At 39.2% G+C, this 26,957-nt stretch overlaps 1 protein-coding gene across 3 annotated transcripts in view; it reads left to right on the top strand.

The window, feature by feature from the left end:
* The window catches only part of rbms3 (RNA binding motif, single stranded interacting protein), a 248,683-nt gene extending 221,960 nt beyond the window's left edge, over positions 1-26,723 (top strand). For all 3 annotated transcript variants that reach the window (XM_077590895.1, XM_077590894.1, XM_077590893.1), the window contains exons 11-14: positions 8,187-8,297; positions 19,649-19,738; positions 23,669-23,793; positions 25,775-26,723. In XM_077590895.1, coding sequence (XP_077447021.1) covers positions 8,187-8,297; positions 19,649-19,738; positions 23,669-23,793; positions 25,775-25,778 — 330 coding nt within the window. In that variant the 3' untranslated portion in view covers positions 25,779-26,723. The remainder of the gene's footprint in view (positions 1-8,186; positions 8,298-19,648; positions 19,739-23,668; positions 23,794-25,774) is intronic.
* Positions 26,724-26,957: the final 234 nt, after the last annotated feature.

The raw sequence follows: 26,957 nt of genomic DNA, 5'->3' as shown, positions 1-26,957 counted from the left end.
TTAATTAATCAGAGGTTTTAAAAGCTCTTTTGTGACTCCAAGCATGCATTGTTATTTTATCTTATTGAAAATAACCCCCTCAAAAAACATTGTTCCTAATTTACGCACGTGAAAAAGAGAATATGAGCATAAAAAGCAATTAGAGACAGTGATGCTATACATTCAAGGCATATTGTCTATCACTAGTCACAATTCTTCTACCTGTCATATTTTCTGCCATACATTTTTACAGACTACCTACCAAGCAGGCAGGAGGTATGATGTAAACCCTCTATTTTCTCAACTCTTTCAGTCTAGGTATTTGGAAATAAGTTCCCTGTTACTCCTACTATGTTGGTAGTAGTAGAACAGACATAGTGCTCTATTTGCTCCTAGGGGATTCATGCAGCGGATTAGAGTGAAAAGCCCCACATGCTGGCTCTTTTTTCCAGACTTACATGAAAAGAAATGTGCCTGAGAGTGGATTCTCTGTCCACAGTCAGCAGACAAAGGTGGCTATGAGTGTTTTTTTTTTTTTTTACACTGCGTGAATAAAACACACAAAGAAGGATGTGAATGTACACCTACACATGGTCAGACCCGTGACCGGACGTTTCGTTGTAAGACGTTTGGTCCCCGGACGTTTGGTCCCCGGACATTTGGTCGACCGGACGTTTGGTCGACCGGACGTTTGGTAGAATGGACGTTTGGTCGCCAGATTCGCTCGCTGTCAAATTATGACAGAGAGTTTACTGTTGATATTTTGATATTAGATATTTAGATATTAAACTCACTCTCTCTCTCTCATGATTATGATTTTGAGAGCTGGTTTCAACAGTAACAACCCGGCGACCAAACGTCTGTTCTACCAAACGTCCGTTCTACCAAACGTCTGGTCGACCAAACGTCCGGTCGACCAAACGTCCGGTCGACCAAACGTCTGGGGACCAAACGTCTTTCGACGAAACGTCCGCGTACCGGTCAGACCAGGTAGAAATATAAAGATATCTGCACTTGATCATTGATACCTACTGTAGCTCTATTGTTTTATTATGTGAGCTGGATTGACAAATACGAACCTTCCAGGCAAGTGTTTTCTTGACATTCTCTCTTGCAAAGAATTTGCAACTCAATCATTTGCAGATGTTCTCCTAAAGTACCAGATTTTTCAGACAAAAAATACCCTTCTTAATATGTGAGAATGCCTGACTATTTTCGGTTCATCCGATGTGCCATTTGCTGGGAGTCTGCATGCCAGTTTTACACACACAAAACACTCTCACATGAACAAACCAAAGTTAAGGCCGCAAACCACAAAACCTCACGTTTAAAAAGTAACTGTGAACTTGACAGAGGAATGTGTTGAGCGAAGTTGGCTTTCTTTTTCAAGTATAATCCAAGCAAGTTGTAGTTTGATTTAGACATGCTGTGGTCATGTTTGACGTCTGTGAGTATTTTAATACTGTATTCCTTCCTGATGTGGCGATAGGCAGGCAATCGCAGGGCACACATAGACAAACACTATATCGCACTCACAATCACTCCAAAGGAGAATTTGGAGTGTTTTTTTATTGTCATTCCACAATTGTTGAACAAGATTAAGGTGCTTTTAACTATGCAAATAAACATGGTAAGCTGCAGGTAGAAAATGTATGAATAGAAAAAGAAAAGCTAAAATTTATATTGCACAGAGTTTGAGATAGCACCAACAAATATATGGATATGGATGGTATTGCGTCAGAGCTGTCGGGTTTGAGAGTTCAGGGAGGTTACAACTCTTGGGAAGAAACTATTCCTTAGTCTATTAACCTAGCATTGGATGGTGGAGAAAAACCCACGCAGACATGAGGAGAACATTAAAAACTCAACACTGGAAGGCTGGAACTAAGCCTGGGCGATATGACAAAAATTCTTATAAGAACAACAACAACAGCAAAATATATATATATAGTATATATAAGTTGATATTGATAATTATCACATTAACTAGCACATGTTTTCTTTCAAATTTGAATTTTCAAACTTCTGTGAGTAAGTAAAGAAATTATTTTCCTCATTATTCAATTAATGAAAGTAACTACGTTACCTTTTAAAAATAGAGAGACTATGAACTATGATGATTTCAGAACGTGTTTTTGTTATTCTTTTGTGTATTAAAGATAATTCAACTCAACCCGCTCCTTACACGATGAAAATTAATGAATAATATTACCTGCAGAAATTTTGACAAGCATTTTTTGTAATGAATTTGAAGTTAAAGAGTTTTAGATATTTGCAACATTTTCTAACATTTGCATAAACTGGGCAAACCTCCTTGATATCAAGTAAGAAAAGATTATGCTGTTTGTGTACAGGTATTTAAGAGGCATTTAGGGAAAAAAAGAAATCCTTTTGTGTCTTAATTTAGACGTGGATATAATGTGGAGCGCTGCCTAGGTTCAGTCAATCCCAGTTTGCCTCACGTGCATTGATAAGTACAGATAAAGTACACGACATAGAGACTTAACTTGGATCTTTTAGTTGGTAGGCTCAGTGTTGTCCTGCATCTCACAATCACTCGTTTTAGCTGTGCTACAGTCCTTTCGCTTTCATGCTCTTTGTGTGCCGCACTATTGCTAACTCTGTTAATTGACTGTTCATCACTACCTTCTTTTTTTACTGAACATAGGTCTGGAACTAGAAACGTTTTTACTAGCATTGTTGAGAACAATTATTTGACGATAATTGTCATTATCGTTTTATTGCCCAGGTCTAACTAGAACCTAGAATTTAGCATTTCATCCCATAACTGGGTACTATAATTGTGGTTAATTTTATTTAGGTGAAATGTATACATTAGTGGGCCAAATACTGAGATGACTTTGTTTCGTGACAAAGATAATAGACAAAATGCAATGATAATTTTTCATCAAGATTAAAGCGTCAATCTCTTTATTTGTGTAAATAGTTTTCTGACATCGCACCAGACATATTTTTCCTCTGCAGGTCAATTTTATTGCTGTCTTGATAGTAGTGTCCAGTATGAGATTCTCAGTTGCCCTAGGCAATTAAACTCAGTGTGAGGAAATGGCATGATTCCAGTGAACATTTCAAGCGATGATAGAGTAGATACGCCCAAGGCATCTTGTTGGAAGTGTTCACCTGCAGCAATAGAGTGAAAGATTAAAACTATTGGATGTCGGACTGCTCACCTCTGGCATTCTGGATAGTCATCAAATAGAGTAGGATACGAACTAAAACGTTTGATTACTTCTTTGTCCGCTTCCACAATTTTTAGACAGTTGTATTTGTGGTTATTTCTTAACCACGTCAAGCAGTGGCAATGTATTGCATTCCTTTTATACTCATAGTGCAAATTGATTTGTTATAGGGCTGCGCTACTTCTTGTGTAAAAGTTGATTGCTAAACTAATTAAGCAAATATAACATTTTCACTGCCACCTCTAAAAAAACAATCTGATTTAACCTTTGATTTACTCAAGACACATGCAACAAAAGGTAAAAACTCATTTTGCGTTTTTTGGTTTCCGCCTTTGACAGATAGGTGCAAACAACACCACTCTTTTTGTGCAAACATTTCTGAAATTCATTCCTGGGGGGTGCTGGAGCCTATCCCAGCTGACTTCAGGCCAGAGGCGGGGGACACCCTGAATCGGTAGCCAGCCAATCACAGGGCACAAGGAGACGGACAACCATTCACACTCACACTCGTACCTAGGGGCAATTTTAGAGTGTCCAACATTTCTGAAATAACAGAGATAAATGTAAGGATATCAATTTATTGATATGATTTTGGATCAGATCCATGTACTGTCTACAAGCCAATCACCTACAGGAGTAGTAATGCCACCTAAGGCAAAATAGTATTTTGCAAAGAGGTACAGATAGCATCTAACTTGAAGAGGTTTCTTTACTACTTTAGTAGCTACAGAATATGGTGGTGGAATAGTGGTATATTTGCCTGATTTGGGGGAGGGCAGGGTGGATTCTGTTACCACTCAGTGATAATTGGGGGTGCTAGAGCCTATACCAGCCGGCACTCAGACGTTTCGTTGAAAGACGTTTGGTCCCCGGATGTTTGTTCCCCGGACGTTTGGTCCCCGGATGTTTGTTCCCCGGACGTTTGGTCGACTGGACTCTCTCTCTCTCTCTCTCTCTCTCTCTCTCTCTCTCTCTCTCTCTCTCTCTCTGTCTCTCTCTCTGTCTCTCTCTCTCTCTGTCTCTCTGTCTCTGTCTCTCTCTCTGTCTCTCTCTCTCTCTGTCTCTATCTCTATCTCTCTCTCTCTCTCGTGATTATAATTTTGAGAGCGAGAGATTACCTGGTTGCTTGCTTTCAACAGTAAACTCTCTGTCTCTCTCTCTCTCATAATTTGACAGCGAGCGAACCCGGCGACCAAACGTCCGGTCGACGGCCCGTCCGTTCTACCAAACGTCCGGTCGACCAAACGTCCAGGGACCAAACGTCCGGGTACCAAACGTCTTTCGACGAAACGTCCGGTCACGATACCAGCCAACTAGGAGCAGTAGATGGGGACACCATGAATTAGTGGCCAGCCAATCGCAGCATAGAAAGAGACACCCCTTTCATGCACTCACTTGAACAGTGGGAATTGTATTTACAACAGGTGACTAGTTACTAGTGGATAGTTACTTTACAGTGCATTAAATCAAATAGCATATAAAGGTGCTGTAAGACTGTAAGGTGCTGTATTGTAGTGTACCAAATTTAACTTCAAATATGCCAGCGGTATACTGCTTGGGGACAGGAGGATGTGTGGTCTTCCCATGCTGTAGATACCGAGCCCGCAATTAATCAGTCAGAGAAAACACCTGCTGTCTATGTGACATTTATCTGGTCTATTGAGTGTTTGGTGACTCAGTGTGCACACCATCTGATACTGATCAGCGATCCATCAGACCTTGAAGACGCCTTTCACTTGTAATTGGTTGCCATTTTAAAAAAACATTGCCGGTTGTAACATTTATTTACTGCGCATTGTCTCCGATGGATAAATGTACAGTATATCAATGCTGGTAACAACTGAGCGCTTGGGATCATCTGTGTTTCTGTCGGGATCGGGATCAATATCGTCTTAATCATGGTGGATCTCCCTCACGCACTTACATGAGGTCACATATTTTCCCACTCAAACGAGAGACAACAAGGCATGTCTTGGCATTCATGTCAGTCTTTAATTTTATTTTATAGTCTTTGTGTGGAGGGACATAAATTGCACTCATACACGAACAGTAAGGCATGCCTCTCTTCGTTCCTCTCACTTTCCCCGTCTCTCTCTCTCTCTCACACACACAAACACCGGAAATCGAAATCGCAAATCGGCTTAACTCTCACCAACACGTCTGAGAATTAAGCCCTTTCATTGCTCTCCCATTATGAAGGCATTGTCAGCAGCTGAATCAGTTACAGGTGATACTTCCTTCCTCTTTTCCTTCCCATCTCACACACCTCTGCTTTTATCCCATAGCCTCTGTGTAGCTTTTTTTCCCCCTGGCAACCTCCATCCACTCTCGTAATCTTGGCGGTACAAATTGTGAAGAGTATTATTTGTGTTATTTCCTGTTCTACACAGTTCAAATATAATATAACAGGAGAAATGTAGTACCTTCCACATTCAAAACCTTCTATGAGGTACCGTATTTTACACACTAATTTAAAGACCTCAATGTTCTCGAAAGCCAGCAGTGAGCCTTAACATACAGTGCGCCTTATGTATTGATCAATATTGGTTAATCACACAGCTCCATCTAGAATATGTATAACACAATACCTAACTAGTATTACTATTACTACAGCTCCATCAAGTAGATGTACATAACAAAAACCCCTAATACTACCACTATGATGACCACTACTACTACAACTCCATCTTGTAGATGTATATAACAAAAAACCCTAATACATACTACCACTATGATGACCACTACTACTATAGCTCCATCTAGTAGATGTATTATTTGTATTATGTATTTATTTATTAACTTATTTATTACCTATTTATTTATGTCTAAAATGTCTTTTCCTGTGTCTGTATTCTCACCCTCTTGCTACTGTGACAATGAAATTTCCCAAATATGGGAAGAATAAAGTTATCTAATCTAATCTAATAACACAATTCCCTACAACTACTCCCACCACTTATGATCCGGTGCACCTTATATATGAAAAAAAAAATAAGCCATTCATTTTGACAATGGTCCGAAAATGTAGTATTTGCGCTTTGAACTACTGAGGGCCAAGGTAATATTTTTTTTCCCTTGAAGTACCCATTGAATGAGGGATTATGTGTGCATTCTAAACCTTACTATTGCAATCCTCTCCTGTCCAAGGTTACGTATACATCACTAACACTTGTGTAAATTAGGGTCATTTAATGTTGTATTCCATAGTTGTGCAATTTTTATTCTGGAAGTACTGTAATTATGATTTCAGTATTGCTTTAGCATTAGGTTACTGATAGACTTTGTCACTGTGGCGAAGGGTTGCCTGTGTAACTGTGTAATATGCCCTTCTGACAGGCTACACAAGTTGTTCCACAAGAGGCAAACACAATCACCAGCAGGGTGTACAGATGCGCTCGCAGGCACACTGCACATTCTTCATTGTATTGAATCTATTCACAGATTTTTTTTTTGTCAGGCACAAACACAAAAAGCACATTCACACCAAATGAGAAAAGATGCAAGCTGAGCTATTTAAAATGGCTTGAAGGTTTTATGTTCCTCCTGGAGCATCAGTATTTGGGATGAATTACGCTTGTGACAGTAAAAGAAAGTGCAACATGTTTCCCTGATGTTCTTTGGCAGTGTGAAATCTTCCAGCTTTATGCGCCCATTTGGGAAAACATGCAAAGCATTGCTGAAAGGGGATAAAGAACAAGACGAAAATTCTTCTTAGCAATCAATGAGCCAGTTAAGTTTATTTATGCGTTAGCAGCATATACATATTGACGCTTTTCCGAGAATTAATTGATTGTGAAAATAGCGCCAATCCCTTTGTTCTCTTGATAATTAACGACATTGCACCTTTCTTTTATCCTGACAGTATCACCCTAATAATGGATCACCTGTCTTAGTATCCACACTTTTATTCTTTCTTTCTTACCTTCAATTTTTAACTTTTCCAACATCATCTTCTCCCTGATCTTTTTACTTTCTTTCTTCCTCTGACATAATTCTCTTCATTCTACGATTGCTGTTTTGCATTTAATTTATCAACATTCCTACCCCGTAAGCAATGAGAGAAAATAACGGGAGGAAAGCTGTCATGTGACCTACTTAATAAAAAACTTAAAACTGAGGGACTGTGCTGATCATCTTGAAAGAGTGATTCTGCATATTTACCCATGTGCGGTCGATTGGTCGCCGGTCTTTTGTTCGCCGTCTTTTGGTCGCCGGTCTTTTGGTCGCCCCGACCGCGACAACGGGCGACCAAAAGACCGGCGACCAAAAGACCGGCGACCAAAAGACCGGCGACCAAAAGACCGGCGACAAAACAAGGTAAAACAACACGGTCTACGCATCAATAAAAGCCAACAATGGCCATGAGCAGTTTCACTGAGCCGACGTGTGAGTGTATAAGAGTTTGTATGTACATGCGTTGTCCCTTTAAGAAGCTACGTCAGTCAGGGTCTTAACAAAGTCTCCAACAAAAAACAATAAAAGTCCGGGAAATTTGGAGCTTTTCTTTAGCCTAATAATTACTAGGGCATTAAGTATGATTAAATCGTAATTTGCAGTTTGTATTTAGGGAATTTGAGCAACGATTTAAATGGTAATTATCACTAACCTTCCGGGCGACCAAAAGACCGGCGACCAAAAGATCGGCGACCAAAAGACCGGCGACCAATCGACCGTGTACCATATTTACCTCACTCTCAGTCTGCAGAAGGTCCATACCTCGTGGACTTCCTGTGTGTGGCTTCAGTTTTTTACCTAGGTCTACAATGTCTTCTGTCTGTCTTGCTACTGCAACCAAGGAAATTTCCCGAATATAGGATGAAATAAAGTTCTAATCTTATCTAATCTAATCTAAACTTCATCAGACATGAAATAACAGATTCTGACTTTAAAGTGGGATTTTTCAAAAGCCATCCTGTAGATCAAGACAATTCGAGCAAATACTTATAGAATGCTATGTGATTAAAATTGGATTAAACATGTTCTAACCAATTTTATCTCTTCATCCAGGGTGCAGTGATCACGCCAGCCATGGACCACACTATGTCCATGCAGCCTGCCAGCATGATGGCCCCCCTCACCCAGCAGATGAACCATCTGTCCCTGGGCACCACAGGAAGTGTGAGTACCCTATGCAAATGCCCTAACAAAACAATAGTTGAGGACCACTCACCATTCAGTTTTATATGCAATTCTTAGAACTGACATCATATGTTGCAGCAGGAATGCTAAAAGATTACTCACCACTTAAATTGATTGCCAATAATGAATGCACTCCATATACAGGAAGAGGATTAGAGCTGTGTAATAACCTTTGGGCAACAATTTAAGGCTTGAAATTAAGTACTGTAATTTCCTTCGATACACGACGTTAGTCTTTGTTTTACAGTAATTCGAGTAATAAAACGCAGTTATTTTGGCTGTACAGCAGTTCAAGCCTCATTAGATCTCCTTGTACACCCTTCTCTATAAGTTTAAAAATATATAATAACTCTAACATGCAATAGTGTTCAATGTATAGCAATTTTTAGGTTAAAGATGCTTTATTGGATTGAGATATAGCAGCTCACTTGAGCCTTGAATGATTTTCTTTGCTTTTGTAAATGTTTCCTGGATGCCAACATAGAATGTGTCTGAATATGCTGAGAAAGGTTTATTCCCTGTAACATTCTAAGGTCACTTAACAATTGTGGCATTTTCTTTCATTCATTCTCCCAACCTCTCCTCTCAAACATACTTACATTTGCATACAAAATTGTGTATTAATTTTCTTTGGCGGCGATACAATCATTCCTAATGAAGAATAGCGACTGATAGGGCGCCCCGTCTATTATAGAGAAAATTTTAGACTTTTAAGTGCGTGTGCGGTCGATTAGTCGCCGGTCTTTTGGTCGCCTGTCTTTTGGTCGAGGTCTTTTGGTCGCCCCGACCGCGACAACGGGCGACCAAAAGACCGGCAACCAAAAGACCGACGCCCAAAAGACCGGCGACAAAACAAGGTAAAACAACACGGTCTACGCATCAATAAAAGCCAACAATGCCCCTGAGCAGTTTCACTGAGCCGACGTGTGAGTGTATTTGTATGTACATGCGTTGTCCCTTTAAGAAGCTACGTCCGTCAGGGTCTTAACAAGTTCTCCAACAAAAAACAATAAAAGTCCGGGAAATTTGGAGCTTTTCCTTAGCCCAATAATTACTAGGGCATTAAGTATGACTAAATAGTAATTCGCAGTTTGTATTTAGGGAATTTGAGCAACAATTCAAATGGTAATTATCACTGACCTTCCGGGCGACCAAAAGACCGGCGACCAATCGACCGTGTACCTTTAAGTGCCTATAGGTGTTAAAATATGGTAAATAAACCTTTTTTTAGGAGAATATTTTTCATATTTTATTCAGTAACGCCAATTCAGGCTTTCTGGGCATGAAGGCCAAATGTGCCCTTGTAAAAGTAAAGATAAGCTGCTGTAAAAAAAAAAAAAAACATTTCTGTTCTCATCACCACTTCCTGAAAAATGTCCTCCCTTCTCTAAAAACTTCACTACGATGAGACAGTTTTCCAGTCTTGTTACTTTTTCTCACACTGTCACACACATGCATGCTCACAATCACTTCCTTTAAATCAAGAACCACTGCCATTCCTGGATCTCGGCGGCTTATAGTTGTCACCAGTCTTCCTGCCTTAACCCTCATGCCTGGGGCAAAGCTTTGCTCTGCCTTAATGTTTAATCACAATGTGGGTGTATGTGTGATTGAAACAGTGCTTTACAGTTACCAATGTGTTTAAGGTGAGCTGTCAGTAACTGTGATGCTGTGTTGGTTCTGTCAGGAATTATCCCCCCCAGGAAATCTGCCCCATCTGTGCTAACAGTAGGGATTAAATTTATGGTGGCTTTTGAGGTCTGGTGATTTGTATTAGGAGAAAATAGCCGTTTAAAGGCAGGTGTTTTTGTTTAAATTTCAATTTTCTTTACTCTTTTGCTTTCTGTCTTTTTTGGTTTCCTGGGGCAATGTGACGTGAACGTGTATAATTTCACTATTGGTGAGCTGCACATACTCCCTACAACATTTGATACCACATTTTATATTCCTGTCCTTTACAAGCCACAAGTAGACAACGTTTCACAGTAACTGGTTGAGAAAGCTGGAGAAAAAAAAGACATCTAAAATAAAGTGGACTCGACATCCCAGCTCTTCAGAGCAGATTCCTCAAGTGCATGCACATGTTGGTGGAGTTGTTTTCAACCAATTCCTTCTGGTCAAATAACTTTGCCACAGACAGAGGTGGCAACTGTTCTCACGCTTAGAAATACAGTTACAGAAAAGAAAAAAAAGGACAGTTACTCACGTAAAAGTGAAATAATGCAAACTGAAATGGATGTTAAAAGTAAAATGTTTCTTTATGGAATTTCACAATTTGGCACATCATAAAAATGTTTCCTTCTTTCTATATTTTATCCGTTATTTGACCGAAATCCAATATGGGGTCTAGTAAAGATTCGTGTTGAGTCACGGGATGTTTGAATAACTGTTTGGTTAGATTCAGTTTCATGTCTTTAGATCAGAATTGGCTGAATGAATTTGGAATAATGCAAATTTCAGGTGAATTGAATTAACTATCTTTAATAGTACATTGGCGACTCGGCAGCTTTGCGTGTCGGCCTCACAGTTCTGGGGTCGAAGGGTTGATCTAAGGCAATTCCTCACTGTTTGAAGTTTGTATGTTCTCCTCGGAATTGCGTCGGTTTTCTTCGGGTACTGCAGTTTTCTCACACATCCTGAAAACATGTAGGGTAGGCTTGCTGAACACTGAATTGCCTCGTGACTGGGCGTTTGGTCCCCGGACGTTTGGTCCCCGGACGTTTGGTCCCCGGACGTTTGGTCGACCGGACGTTTGGTAGAACGGACAGGCCATCGACCAGACGTTTGGTCGCCAGATTCGCTCGCTGTCAAATTATGAGAGAGAGAGAGACAGAAAGTTTACTGTTGACAGCGAGCAACGAGGTAATCTCTCTCTCTCAAAATTATAATCATGAGAGGGAGAGTCCGTTCTACCAAACGTCCGGTTGACGCCCCGTCCGTTCTACCAAATGTCCGGTCGACCAAACGTCCGGGGACCAAACGTCTTTCGACGAAACGTCCGAGTGCCAAATTGCCTCTAGGTATGAGTGTGATTGTGATTCGTTGTCTGTCTCTTGTGCCCTACAATTGGCTGGTCCACTACTTTTCAAATCCAATGATGAAGCAAGAACTTGTAGTGTAGTCATCTGGCCAACACATCAACACACTATTTTGATATTGTGGCTATTGTGAAGGCCAGTGACCTCTTAAGCGAGCGCCACACCTCCAAATACCCTTGGCTGCTGGAGTCTGTGGATGGTTGCGGGTTTACTCATCCTAGGAAAAACAAAGAACCCAATGTTCTGGTTTGGTGACCATGACTTTCCAAGAAATCTGTTCTGTTGACAATCAGTTGAGGCTGTTTTGAAGGAGAGGCAAGAATAACTTCACCTTGTACTAAAGAAGCGTGAATCAGTCTGTTTTGTCAAGCCCTTGGAATGCATCTTTTTTTCCATCACATTAAGGTTTGAATAAACTGTGAAAATTTAAATCTCCGGCTTGCAATGGATTTGTGACAACTGATCAGTAATGTATAAGACGGGAAATCATTTGATTTGGTCTGCATGTAATTTTGCATTAGGTTTGAGGAACAGTATTGATGTTGTGGTATCATATTATTTTCTTGTGTTGTGGAAATCAATTTCATGATTAAGGAAGGCTTGGAGTATAAGTATTGATCCATCCAACATTATTATTTGCCATCTGTGTATGTCACTTAAGACATCAATCATACAACATACACCGATGAGGCAAATGTGCATTTTTCAAAGTGCAGCTGTCATATTATGGTCAGATTTTGAAAAATCAAAATATTTCAAAAACTAATTGTAATGATCAACTTCATAATTGTTAGTCAAGAGCTAATAGATTACCATTTAATTCTTCAGTTACATAGACGTTGTGATGTAGCTGTTTTCTGGCAGTACATTATTGGTTACTTTGGAAATATATCACCATAATGTCAAATCATATGAGTTACTCTGTGATTTTAGCACTTATTATGCATGCTTGTGGTGTTATTGCTTTTAAACACAAAAAAAACAGTTTCCTGAGTGTCTCTTATTGTTTCACCGCTCACTAAATCTCATTTAGATGCAAAATGGGGCTCCCCTGTGTTGTGTCAGGTACCGCCGAATCAAATAGTTGTCAAAACACAACCTGCATGAGTTGTGTTTAAAGGAGGTCCATGTCTCTTGGTTATTAACGGGTTCGCTCTATAGCCTTAAACAATCCGGGGTTTTGTTTTGCTCATTTTGTTGTCTACCATAAAATGATTACAGAAAACCAAAGCACCTTAGGCTGACCGGTTATAGATGACATAAATGTGTCATCAACAGTCCTTGGTGATTCATAGTGTAGATTGGTAGTGTAGTGTTGTTCATTTGTTTACCACAGCACTTAACTAAGAGTCTATCAGTCATGCATTGTGATTACATTGTGGATTCACTTATTAGCTTTTTGTCTTTTATATGTGTTTGCGTGCACATTTCCGTGCAGGCAGCTGTGTTTGACATGACAAGAGGTGACCTTCCCTCCACTGTGCCAATCCTTTTTCTGTCATAGCATATACAACACAGGTTTTTGTTGCCATGATGACAGTGAAATTGACAGCTTCAGTGTTCCAAGTAGACAAATGTGTGCAAAGCACTTTCTGTTATTATCCAGATTTCCTTTCTCCTATTCTATTACTGATTTATATTAATACAGTACCATATTATCAGTTACCCAAAGTTCACTTAGGAACCGACTCATTTTTTTTCTGACTAATCTAAAACAAATGGAATAAATATGTCAGCCATTTCACAGAAACTTATCACTCCTGGCAAAGTGTTTAAACCTGATATGGCGACTATCTGCAGGAAATGACGAATTTCCCCCAATTTCTGAGTAACAAATGAATTGGATTGGATTGGATACCTTTATTCATCCCGTATTCGGGAAATTTCATTGTGCCAGTAGCAAGAAAAGGCATAGTTATAAGTTAGACAGTACAACAAAGCAAAGCACAAAGTACAAAGGAAATCAAAGTAAATGGGATCACCAACTCAAATCATTAAGACAGGAAAGCAGCAAAAACACAAAACGAGCAAGAGTGGATGGAGCTACCGCCACCGGCTTCCACTTGAACGGCGCCATTTTGGTTGCGGTAGCAAAAACGGATACAGACTCAAAAGACGTAAAGTTGGACAAAATCCCTTTCACATGAAGTTGTTTTTGATCTTGACACATTTAGAAAACTAATTGAAAAATATAGTTACCCTTTATATAAAGGTTTAACCATATTAAAACTATCAGATGTCAAATATAAAAGCCCAGGCAAATTATATATGATCAGAATAAGTCTGAAGTCCATTTATCTGAAAAATAGACTGACCCAAATGACGGCAAGTGGTGTAGAAAATGTACAAGAATAAAAATTTAAATAGCAAATTTATGTAAAGTCTATTCACTTGAAGTGCTTTTTTTTGGTGGGGGGGGTCCATGTTTTTATAGGGCAATCAAACATGCATAGCCATCTGTTTCAGGTGTATGTAGATTTCCTACCAGAAGACATAAGGCATGTTTGATGTTGTTGAATGTAGCCTCTTGTTAAATGATACGGATGCATTGATGAGCTGGAATCGGACAAAAATATTTTTAATAACCCAACAATCCATTAGGCTACCTGATCATGTAGTGATTCACTCGCCTGACTTTGATGCGGGCAGGCGTGGGCTCAATTCCCGTATGATTGTAAGGGTGAATGGTCACCAGTCTTGCGCGTAGTCAGCTGGAATAGGCTCCGGCAACCCCCGCATGCCTTTACAAGGCTGCGCGGTACAAAAGATGAATGAATGAATAATAATCCATTGCTTTTCACAAAATTGAAAATGAAGCCAGTATGAAACCATACCCTATTCTTGAATTATGATACCCTACTGCTGAAATAGACTAACTAAATTCCCTACGCAGTCCTGAAGCCAAATATAACATTTCAAATGAACCGTCTCTTTTTGAAAGGTACATTTTGATATAGCTAATTATCTCCTTCTTCCCCTCATTTGCTTTCATGAAGCTCTCACAGGTGAGTTGGCTGAATGAGTAAAAAGGGAAGTTAAAGACAAAAAAAATAATAAATCAAGTATAAATTGGTATGCATGATTCAGATTTTCCAGGGAGAAGGTCACTTGAACAATCTCGTAGGGTCTTTGAGCGATGGCAACAAGAGAGGAAGGCAAGTGACAGGAAGGTGAGCAAAAAGAAGCCACGTAATGTGTCACAGAGTCTGAATACTCCACCACAGCCTTTTTTGACCGTGACAGTCAGGAAGGTGAGATAACCTTAAAGTCACTTTGGCATAAGAATAATGCATAGCAACTTCCTCCCATCCAGGGGCATCCTCCCGGCCGTGTGTTGCGGAAACAGTCAGGGGCGTTAATCACCCATGTCTATGGCCTTAGCTGCTCTCATTAGCAACGAGCGATGGAGCCATACCCGATCCATTAGCAACAGTGCTCGTAATGACACTTCACCGACATTACCGGGCCTGCAGCCAAATGCTGCTTTTATATCCTACAGTGGTCTGCTGTTGAAAAAAATTACTAGTGGTAGGAAAAGGGATGAACACTTGGAAAGGAATAAAGGAAATAGACTTCCTTTTTTAAGGCTGCATTATGAAATTATCGTAAAGTTTCAGACATGCTCACACACATCCATAGACATTATTTATTATAAGTGATGGGAGACCATCTTTTAACACAATTGCTAAGGATATATGAATATGGATCAATGTTTTAATTGGAATTGGATAACCACAATCAAACCGTAATTGACAAAATCGTTAAACACAACAATGCGCCATTTTGATATGTTGTTTTGTTCAACAAAATTGTTTCGTTCAATTGTTCTGAAATGTTTGAAGAAGAAAAACATAAAATTGCTTTGTATTTTTTGTTTTGACTGAAAGGTAACAAAGACGTTAATTGTTTACATACTATTGGATTAAATAAATTGACATTCCTTGAATCGAATCAAATTGAATCATGGTAGACTCAACATGTATTGTCATTATCACTGTGCAAAGAATTTGTATCGTATAGTATCATCATGAAATTTGTCATTTACTGTACACCCCTACTTTGCATATACAGTGGTACTACGAGCTTAATTCGTTCCGGGACTGAGCTCGTATGTCCATTTACTCGTAACTCAAATGAACGTTTCCCATAGAAATGAACTAAAAACTAATTAATTTGTTCCAACCCTCTGAAAAACACCAAAAACAGGATATTTGATTGGAAAAACATTTGTATTTGTTCTATTTCGGCATCTATTAACAAAGTAACAAATACCTAGTGGTTTAATAGTACTAAAATGTGTTTAATAGTACTAAAATTAGACAGATTTTGCTGTACTCGGACGTTTCGTCGAAAGACGTTTGGTCCCTAGACGTTTAGTCCCCGGACGTTTCGTCGACTGGACGTTTGGTTGACCGAACGTTTGGTCGACCGGACATTTGGTAAAACAGACGTTTGGTAGAACGGACGTTTGGTAGAACGGACGTTTGGTCGCCGGGTTGTTACTGTTGAAACCAGCTCTCAAAATTATAATCATGAGAGAGAGAGAGTTTAATATCTTAATATCTAATATCAAAATATCAACAGTAAACTCTGTCATAATTTGACAGCGAGCGAACTCATTCTACCAAACGTCCGTTCTACCAAACGTCCGTTCTACCAAACGTCCGTTCTACCAAACGTCCAGTCGACGAAACGTCTCGTATCTCAAGATAAATATTTGCCCGGAATTTTACTCGTATTTCAAATTGCTCGTATGTGGGGGCACTCGTATGTCGAGGTACCACTGTACGATGGCTTCCTATTTTCAGGTAAATCTTTCTTTGGAGTCCCTGTAGAAATCCGGCCATTCATCATTACGAACAATTGGGTTTGATATCGTGCATGAAGGGATGTGACAAAAACATTTGTCACATTGAGACACTTCCCCAGATGCCTACTTAAAAAAAAAGTAGTCTTAAGCAGGGAGGAATGTGTCCATCTGTCCCACTGGGTCCTCGGTTTGGAACAATATGCCTTCATTACAAAAAGAAAGAGCAAGAACTATTGATGTTAGACTTCCAAAACAGGAAAAAACACGTGGTAAAGTGTTGGTGATTTTTTTGCTGCCAGGCCCTCCAAGTTCAAATGGATTGGAAGTCTATTTTCATAAATGGTTAATAAACATGATCATTCATTACCACCACATCTATGTATTGCCTTCAAAGGCCGCTAATTAGCTATTTACTTTCTATTCCATAAATAGATTTCTTTGTTCTTTTTTTCATTATCTTAAGTTTTTTTACATCGAAAAGGATCTTTTGTATATTTTGCCAAAAAAAGTCGTTTCATAAATCCAAGTAGGTCTAGCAACATCTGATAATATAATAGTAATAAATATCTAAACGGCTTTTGTTAAACCCGACAACAAAGATATAACATAAAATTGAGGAAACTGACCCTTAAATCTGATCAATATTAATGATCATAAAACAGATTTCCACAGATGTATGCGAGGAATGCTGTTAAATTAGCCAGATTTACCGAGCATTCATAGAATTTGAAGTAGATTACACAGTGATCAATACGTCTAAGTTTCACTATTCAACATTCACAATACCTGCTCAGTGCAACAAAGGCTATTACGGATAAGGTGCCTTGAAAATCTTATGTCGTTACTCACTTTGTCATTAATGCACAAAGCCAAGTGAAATTTATATCCAGTACGCACACTACTGGCTTATTTGCACTCAGTGATTTCACCCGTTGAGCTTTAAGTCACTGCCTGTGTACAAGCATGAATTGGAGCATGACAATAACATGCATCAATTGACCCAACATATATCTCTTTAGAATATGAGTGAAAACCTGCTATATCTGACAAAACACAAGATTCGAACCCAGAACCTGAGTTAGCATTTTCTTCCCAGGCTTGTGTGGGTTTTCTCCAAATACACCGATTTTTTTTTTCCCACATCCCAAAAGACATGCATGCTTGGCTGGTTGAACGGTCTAAATTGCCCTTAGTCACAATTCATTTGAATTCCAATATTAGCTGAATATTTAGTTAACACAGTGGTACCTCGAGATACGAGCTTAATGCGTTCCGGGACTGAGCTCATATGTCGATTTACTCGTAACCCAAATGAACGTTTCCCATAGAAATGAACTAAAAACAAATTAATTTGTTCCAATCCTCTGAAAAAACACACAAAACAGGATATTGGATTGGAAAAACATGTTTATTTGTTCTAATCCGCCATCTATTAACAAAGTAGTCAAATAACTAGTGGTTTAATAGTACTAAAATTATACGGATTTCGCGGAGGGGAGAGGGGGGGGGGACTTTTGCACGGCAACACGCTCGTAACATAACATAAACAAATTTAAATGAACTTGGATTACGATGCAGACACTCAAAAATAAATTTAATCTAACCTTACACTATATTTAATTCTAATTTTGTTTAAAATCGTGATACCTTTCTTCTCCCGGGTTGGCTCTTTTTGCCCCGCCACCACCCTGACTTTCAGATAAAACCTATCAAGGGTTGTTTGCTTTTGTATTTCCTTCAAAATATTCCGAAAATTATGCACACAAATGTCCTCACAATAGGATAACGCACGACCACTTGCCCGGGAAGTAGTACTCCTCTCGTATTAGCGAAGGGGGGGAAAAAACACTGAAAAAATGCAAACGCTCCGCCCAGTGCTCGTAGAGATATTACATGAGGAAGTTGCGACCAGAAAGACAGTGGCCATGATGTTCTTATGAGCAGCCTCTCGCGTCCGCTGTATGCTCGTATATCAAAATGTTTCTCGTATCTCAAGATAAATATTTGCCCGAAATTTTACTCGTATCTCAAATTGCTCGTATGTCGGGACACTCGTATGTCGAGGCACCACTGTATTTATTTATTTTTAAGATTGGAATTTAAAATTGAGATTTAACATTTAGATTTAAGACCTAAATTAAATATTTAACTCTAATATATATTTAACTTTCTATATATTGTGGTAAATGCACAAAATAATGTGGCTAAATGTTCATCATTACGATTATAAACCCTGTGTAGTCATGAATGTGATAAAATGTTCCCGTCTCCATCAGCATGTGCTGCTTCATATACGGCGCTACGGCGCCCCATAGAGAGGTGCACACAGCTAGACAATCGATGAGCAGGAGAAAAAAACATCCTATGGAGTTTCTAAATCTCTTTCTACTGCATGAAAAAGCCCCATGGCTGTCATGTAACCCAACCTGTGTCACATCTGTAAAATAGCCATCATGGAGCGAGGTTAAGAGCCAGTTTAAAAGGACATGGGGAAGCATGACTAAAGGAATATATGCCACAGGCAAGGACCTTCTATTTCGTCTCCTTTAGCCGCTTTTCTTCCCCATTATCCATCTTTTCCGCAGTTGTGGCCCTGCATATTTGCTTGCCTCTGAAGTCTTGATGGTAAAGCAGAACATTTCCTCCTCCTCCTTTGTTCATTTACCTCACATGCTCCTCTGTTTGGCCCTCATGAGAGAGTGCACTGATATTCTTTTAGCGCCCTCCATAGGACTTCAGGTATATTGAAAAGTTTTTTCCAATGACTTTTAGAAGAGCCTGCTGAACTTTTTACATCAACTTGAGAAAATCTTAAAACCTACATGTAAATATTTGAAATATATAAAATAATATGTATCACTGAATAGATATCTGGAATCTCAGCAGTATCTGATACAAGATAATATTTTTGGATGAGTTTTACATCTGTTGACTTAAACACTCACTATAACCCATGTGTCAAAGTGGCGGCCCGGGGGCCAAATCTGGCCCGCCGCATCATTTTATGCGGCCCGGGAAAGTAAATCATGAGTGCCGACTTTCTGTTCTAGGATCAAATTAAAATGAAGAGTATAGATGTATATTAAATTTCCTGATTTTCCCCCATTTAGATAAATAATTGTAATTTTTGAATCATTTTTTCTGTGTTTTTAGTTCAAAAATCATTTTGTAAAATCTAAAAATATATATAAAAAAGAGCTAAAATAAACATTGTTTTAGATCTATAAAAACGGAATATTCAGGGCTTTTAATCCAGTTCTTTTAATCCATTTATAAAAAAAAATATCTAAATATTATATCTAAAATGGTCCGGCCCACATGAAATGGAGTTGACGTTAACGCGGCCCGCGAACCAGCCCGAGTCTGACACCCCTGCTATAACCTTAACGACCTTGACCTTGTGCTGAAATCTCCATGGCGTATTTCGTCCAAAATCATTTTTGATGGGTGGGATATTAATGCACATTATTTCTGTGTTTCAGTACATGACTGCCGCCGCTGCAGCAGCGCCTATGCAAGGGACCTACATTCCCCAGTACACTCCTGTGCCTCCAACAGCCGTCCCTGTCGAAGTAAGACCTCCATGCACCCCACCCACCCTTGCAATCAATAATCAGCAGGCCAAAAGAAGACTTTATTAGTCCTGACAGCCCAGTCACACAAACACACACACATACATGCAATGTTTTTTTTAAATTTATTTCTCAGCCTGTCTTTTACTAAAGTTAGTTGTTAATCATTCACACACAATTCACATTTTACAAACAAATGCGCTGAACTTCTACCAATGAATACAAAGTACAAGCAAAGCAAGCCGAGTCAGGATTTTTCCGAGAAACTCTTTTGCTATAGCTTCATATTGTCCAAGATAATGTTACCTTAGTCAGCATACTGACTAAGGTAAGAAATGTGTCCTTTTCTGCCTTTTGAAAATAATCCAGTATTTATTAGTACTAGTTTTAGTAGTTATAGTATTAGTATCTTAAAACAACTCTGAATGTAAACACTTAAAATAATCTTTAACTGTTCTTATATTGTGCCAAATCCATTATATAAAAAAATCACACAACACAGATTCAATTCCAGGATGATATTTCAGAGGTATAAGATAATTGGACGCGTTCCGCCGCCTGAGTGGTTAGCCGTTAGCGCGTCTGCCTCACCGTGGGGGTTCAAATCCAGGTCGGTCCACCTGTGTGAAGGCTGCATGTTACCTGCGTGGGTTTTCTCCGGGTATAATAATATATTTGGTGTACGCACTTTAAAATAAGCGCGGCCTGGCGGCTGAGTGGTTAGCGTTAGCGCGTCGGCCTCACTGTCGGGAACCTGGGTTCAAATCCAGGTCGGTCTACCTGTGTGGAGTTTGCATGTTCTCCCCGAGCCTGCGTGGGTTTTCTCCAGGTACTCCGATTTCCTCCCACATTCCAAAAACATGCAAGGTAGGCTGATTGGACATTCTAAATTGCCCCTAGATATAAGTGTATGAGCGTGAATGGTTGTTTGTCTCCTTGTGCCCTGCGATTGGCTGGCCAATTAGGGTGTCAGGGTTGGGCAAACTTTTCGGCCCGGGGGCCACATTGACTTTAAAAATTTGACAGGCGGGCCGGGTCAGCACAAGATACGATACATATAAAAAACTGCATCCGTTAACAGTACATATGAAATATAAACAGGAAAAAAGGACTAAAGTATGAACATACTCATCACTCATGTGGGATTTATGGGGTGCTTTCTTGGTTTTCATCAGACTAAAGGTCTGTTCACACACATGTAGAGCCAAATAACACCAGAATCCTCTGTGCCATCTTCTGGATGTTTGTAAATTTGGAGTTGAACTTGTCACATTGGAGATCAATCAGTTCCAACTGCATCTCCTGTGGAACCGTTTCCGGGTCTTGTGATAAAGGGCATGATACCAGCTGTCATTTTTTCCAAAATCACAAAACCGACGGCATAATTGCTCATGCAGGTTATCCAATGATTTCCTGTATTTTGACCGCATAAAAAAAATTATAATAATTTGGATAACGTCGGCGGGCCGGATTAAAAGGCCTAACGGGCCGTATATGGCCCGCGGGCCGTAGTTTGCCCTAAGGCAGCTGGGATAGGCTCCAGCACCCCCGCACCCTGCAACCCTTGTGAGGATAAAGCGGTTCAGAAATTGAAATGAAATGAAAAAGGATAAATAGATAGGACCATGACTGTTACTGCTAAGAAAAAATACTCAAATTCTGACTTTTTTGGTCACTCACTTTACAACATTTAACATTCATTTCGCTTGCCTGACTGGGAACTGTACACCATCACGGGCTTTTCATGAACTTCTTTATCATCTTTCATGTCAGCAATGTCTAGTACCAGAAGAATATTTGCAAATGCCCTTCACAGAATTTAAAAAAAAAAAAATGTAAGCAGCTCGTGGAGCAGATGACAAATCGTGAATGTGGAAGAGTTGAATTGCTGTCTGGCAACTGACAGTGTGGTCATATTTAGATGGACTATCCACTCGCGTGTCAGATGACAGGAGCTCAAGTGAGATGCAGTGTAGTCGCTGCTGTCTCCCACCTAACACGCACACACACACATTGTTGGGAATGGTAGGTAGCCGGAAAACCACACATCTATCAGGTGTAGCGCTCTGTCTACCCCCGCAAGCACAGACAATGACAGTTTCCCTCCTGACAGACGCATTAGTTTCTCTTCTGTTCTCTCAAAGGCGCATGCAGGATGGGGTGGCAGCAGAGAGATGTAGTTGTAGTGTTGCCTCGGGCCCCTGTTTACCGTTTCCATCTTTCTCACCAGTGTCCACTCAGTGCCAGCATTAGCAGCCGGGTGTATATCAATGCATCATGTGGTGTCTGGAGGGTTGATATATAGACAGCTTGCAGTATCCTTGAAAGCTTGTTAAAGGTGATTGACACAATACGGGGAAACATAGTTCTAAAATAAGAGATTCGTTTGTGATTCCTTGCAGCGCTGTACTCATTTTCAACAAGAGAAATAATAAACATAAGATGTTGTTCTATTATTCTCATTTGCATACCAAATAAGTATATGCACACAGAGTTCTCGTAGAAATAATGTTGCTTCTACACGGTACATATTTAATTAAAAGTGTTGTTTGTCATCTCAATTTCCTGATTAGCTTCATTATTAACTAAATGACATTTGGGTATGGGTAGAGAAATGTTTCTTACTGCTTAAATGAACTACCCTTAGCTATAAATGAAATGTTAAAATTCAAGTCAGCAGTGCTTTCATATGGAGCCCAATCGACCTTATCAAGTCTTTATTGACACTTTGACCTCAATTTTATTATCAAGGTTGTACTCTGTAGTCTTATGTTATCATTAACAGTATATACAGTGGTACCTTGAGATACGAGCTTAATTCTTTCCGGGACTGAGCTCGTATGTCGATATTCTCATAACTCGAATGAACGTTTCCCATTGAAATGATTTAAAAATAAATTAATTTGTTCCAACCCTCTGAAAAAACACCAAAAAACGGATATTGGATTGGATTAAAAAAATATATTTCTTCTAATCGCCATCTATTAACAAAGTAACACATTACTAGTGGTTTAATATTACTAAAATGTGTTTAATAGAACTAAAATTAGACGGATTTTGCGGAGGGTAGAGAAGGGACATAGAGGAAGGTGGGGGGCTGGGGAGACTTTTTGCACCGGTGAATCGTAATATAACATAAACAAATTTAAATGAACATGGATTACGATGCAGACACACTCAAAAATAAGTTTAATCTAACCTTACACTAAACTTAATTCTAATTTTGTTTTACATTTTTATACCATCTCCTGGCCGGGTTGGCTGTTTGCCCCGCCTCCAACTTCACGTTCGCTATCGATGGGATGTTTGCTGTTGTATTCCCTTCAAAATATTCCGAAAATGATGCACACAAATGTCCTCGCAATAGGATAACGCACGACCACTTCCCAACGAGAAGTAGACTTGAATTAGCGATCGCTCCGCTAACGGGAGCTAACAGACTAGGAGGGGACACTGAAAAAATGCAACGCTCCGCCCAGTGCTCACAGAGACATTACAAAGAGGTATAGTTGCGACCAGAGATATTACACGAGGAGTTGCGGGGGAGAGAGCCAGTGCCCCTGATGTTCTTATGAGCAGCCAACGAGAAGTAATATACTATACCCAACACTGAAAAAAATGCAACACTCCGCCCAGTGCTCGTAGATATCTGTTATACACGAAAGAGATGCGGCAAAAAAGACAGTGCGCTACAATCATAAACAGCCTCTCATGTCTTGGCCACCTGGCTTTCTCGTATCTCGAATTTTTTCTCGTATCTAGAGATAATTATTTGCTCGGAATTTTACTCGTATATATATATATATATATATATATATATATATATATATATATATATATATATATATATATATATATATATATATATATATATATATATAAAGCATTTGTGGTGCGTTTCAAACTCACACCATTAATATGTCTTCTCAGGGAGTTGTGACAGATCCTTCCCCTCAGACAGTGGCTCCCTCATCACAGGAGGTGAGTGGTCAGCAGCAACAGATTCAAGTTGATGGTGCCACCGACCACATCTCTGCTTACTCATACCAGTCCAAGTAAGTCTAAAAACCAAGAAAAAAAACACCTATTGTAAGACGTGTTCACATTTGTTCCATTTGAAGAGTTTGCTCCAAAACAACAATCAAGGCCAGAGAACCTAAATGAGGTAATCATTCTCCATGGTGAGAACATAACTGACGCAGCCACCGATACAACTCACTCAGAACTGTGATTAAATCTGCAAGAGGGTTGAAAAGATAGCAATGAGCTAACGAGGCTTCCCTTACATGCTATATTGTCCTGTGAGTAGCATGTTATCATGTGCAAATTGTTTTTTTTACATATTACAGTCTTCCCTCGATTATTGCGAATTCACTTATCACGAATTCACTTCTCCGCGATTTTTTCTGCTATCAATTATTAAAAAGAATATATATATATACGTATATTTTTTAAGTTTAGAAAAATGTGAAAATCCACTCCGAAACTCGTAAGCAGAAGTCACTCTTGCGACTAGAACTCAGCACTGAAGAAGAAAAAATCTGGTTATAATGGGGGTGACCCTGCTTTGTGATTTTTCGATTATCACGCCACATTAACTGTGATATTCAAGTGATTATTGTAAGTGTTTTCTTTTCATCATGACCAGTCAGATGTTGTTTTCCCAGCACATCTTGCAATTTGTCACGGAATTCAGTTACAGGCTTTGAGATATCAAATTTACTAATCACAAAAGTAGAGGTCACAAAAAATTCACCACATTCTTTCGAAGTAGTAATAGTAGTACATACACTACATTCACAATTGAATACAGTGGTACCTCGACATACGATCGTAATCCGTTCCAAGACTGAGATCGTATGTCGAGCTTTTCGTAACTCGAGCGAACGTTTCCCATTGAAATGAATTGAAAACAAATGAATTCGTTCCAACCCTCTGAAAAAACAACAAAAACAGGATATTGGATTGGAACAAAAAATTTATTTCTTCTAATTCGCTATATATTGACAAAGTAATAAATAACGAGTGGTTTAATAGTAATAAAATGTGTTTAATAGATGTAAAATTAGACGCATTTCGCGGAGGGGAGAGACAACGACACACACGGAGGCGGAGGTGGGTCTGTTCGGGGGAACTTTATCCACGGCACTCGTAAACGAACAAACAAATCTAAATTAACTTGGATAAATATATACGGACACACTCAAACATACGTTTAATGTAACTTTACATAAAACTGAATTCTAGTTTTGTCTTAATCTTTTGTTACCTTCGTTTTCTGGGTTAGTGGTTTGCCACGCCTCCACCCTCACGTTCGCTATCGATGGACTGTTTGCTGTTGTATTGCCTTCAAAATATTCCGAAAATGATGCACACAAATGTCCTCACAATAGGATAACGCACGACCACTTGAAACAAGAAATAGTCTTTAAAGAACGATCGCGGGAGCTCCTTTCCTTAGAAATAATAACAGGAAATGCAATAGCTGAGCTTCCCACGTATTGATTGTGGGTAATGAAGTTTTATTCTGAGAAAGGGTGCCATTGCCTATGGGTGTTGTGTGCACGAGTATACTTCATTACCCAGAAAGCCCTCTTTTTGCCCGCGCATGCGCGTTGTGCGTTTCCTGGTCGAAACTCGTCTGAATAAATCGTTCAGTCCTCGTAGATATAGTAGTTATACACGAAAGAGATGCGGCAAAAAAAGACTGCGCTACAATGATAAACAGCCTCTCATGTCATGGCCACCTGGCTTGGTCGCATCTCGAAATTTTAATCGTATCGCGAGCGAATTATTCGATCAAAATTTTCGTCGTACCACGAGGTACCACTGTTATTCTATATCAAGCTAAATAGCTCACTCATGACAACAGATTCATTTTAATTATACCAGCAGCAGTTGAACTTTTATGATGCTGTTAAACATGTTTCTTTTAGTTTCAAATCCCCAGCATGGAATGTTAGCTCTATTTATTTTTTCTGACATTTTGGATTGAAACTTCATTTCTTCTCTGCATGTGTTCTCCTTTCCCATCAGATAGTAACGGCCTCAGAGAATGTTCCTGTGACAGCGTTGCCTTGAGACATAAGGTGGCTGCACTGTGAATGTGAGGGCGGTACGTAAGGGAAGAAAAAAAAAAAAGGAGATTGCTTCCAGATTGCCCAGGCACTAAAAGAGAGACACTTTTTTCATTTTCTACCTGGTCACCTAAGGCGGAAAAACAAGGAAGCAATGGAGGCTGAGAAAGAGGTTTGGAATATTGTTGGGCACAGTGCAAAGAAGTGAAATTGTTAAGTGTGAAAACCAGCCTGTAGGGCTGGGCTGATGCTAGAAAATTTTCTCAAAAAAATTCTCAACAATTTAACAAAAAATGAAAAAAAAACATGAAAAAAGTCACACAAAAGAATGGTTGAATGTGAATTTATTTTATAATTAGAAATGGGCAGTCATGTTTGAGATACACACAGAGATTGTCTTCCTCAGATACTAAGCTACGTTGTTTTCAATATTTTTTATGTTTTAGTGTTAAATTTTAGTTTTCTAGATATATTTGAAAACAAAGTGTTTTTTCTTTCTTGAATCTTCATGGCCTTAATTTCAAGGGCGCCAGAGACTTTTTGCAAGTTTAAGTCTGACGTCTGGTTGGTGGTGGTGGAGAGGGGTTAAAAAGATATTAACAAAGAAGACAACAAAAACATTAGGAAATCGGTATTTTGGATCACTTGGAAGGTCCATGAAAGTGGAAGAATCATTTAAAGAGGAAAAGAAATCTATCACATAGGATGTACAGATTTAGTAGAGAAAAGCTTTTTGTTCCCATTTTGAATGCTTTGAGGTTGATTATGTCAGAGGTAACTACGTGTTAAAAGAACTACAGTAAATGTCTGTTGCGAAAAGACTTGAGCACTGAAGAGATTTTTCACAATGAGGTTAAAGAAAAATATAAGGAAACTTGTTGCATCGTAGATGCAGCCTGCCAGAAAAATGCTGAACTCGCTTTTTTATGGTCACCGTTATTATTTACGAAGCAGTGTTGCTGTCAATGACATTACAGCTTTTTATCTGCCACATTTTACATTTTTTACGAGCTTTAAGATGTTTTTAGCCCGCTTTGCTTGTCACACTGCAAATCCAATTAAAAAAAAAGACAAAAAAATCTATAAAATGTACAAAACCTTAAAAAAAAATGGCAGTGAAACAAAAGCAGTAGATAGACTAT

This window comes from Stigmatopora argus, chromosome 21 (genome assembly GCF_051989625.1).
Source record: "Stigmatopora argus isolate UIUO_Sarg chromosome 21, RoL_Sarg_1.0, whole genome shotgun sequence".
Lineage (NCBI taxonomy): Eukaryota > Metazoa > Chordata > Actinopteri > Syngnathiformes > Syngnathidae > Stigmatopora > Stigmatopora argus.
The sequence above is the reverse complement of the archived record's forward strand: the minus strand, read 5'-3'. Positions and strand labels throughout refer to the sequence as shown.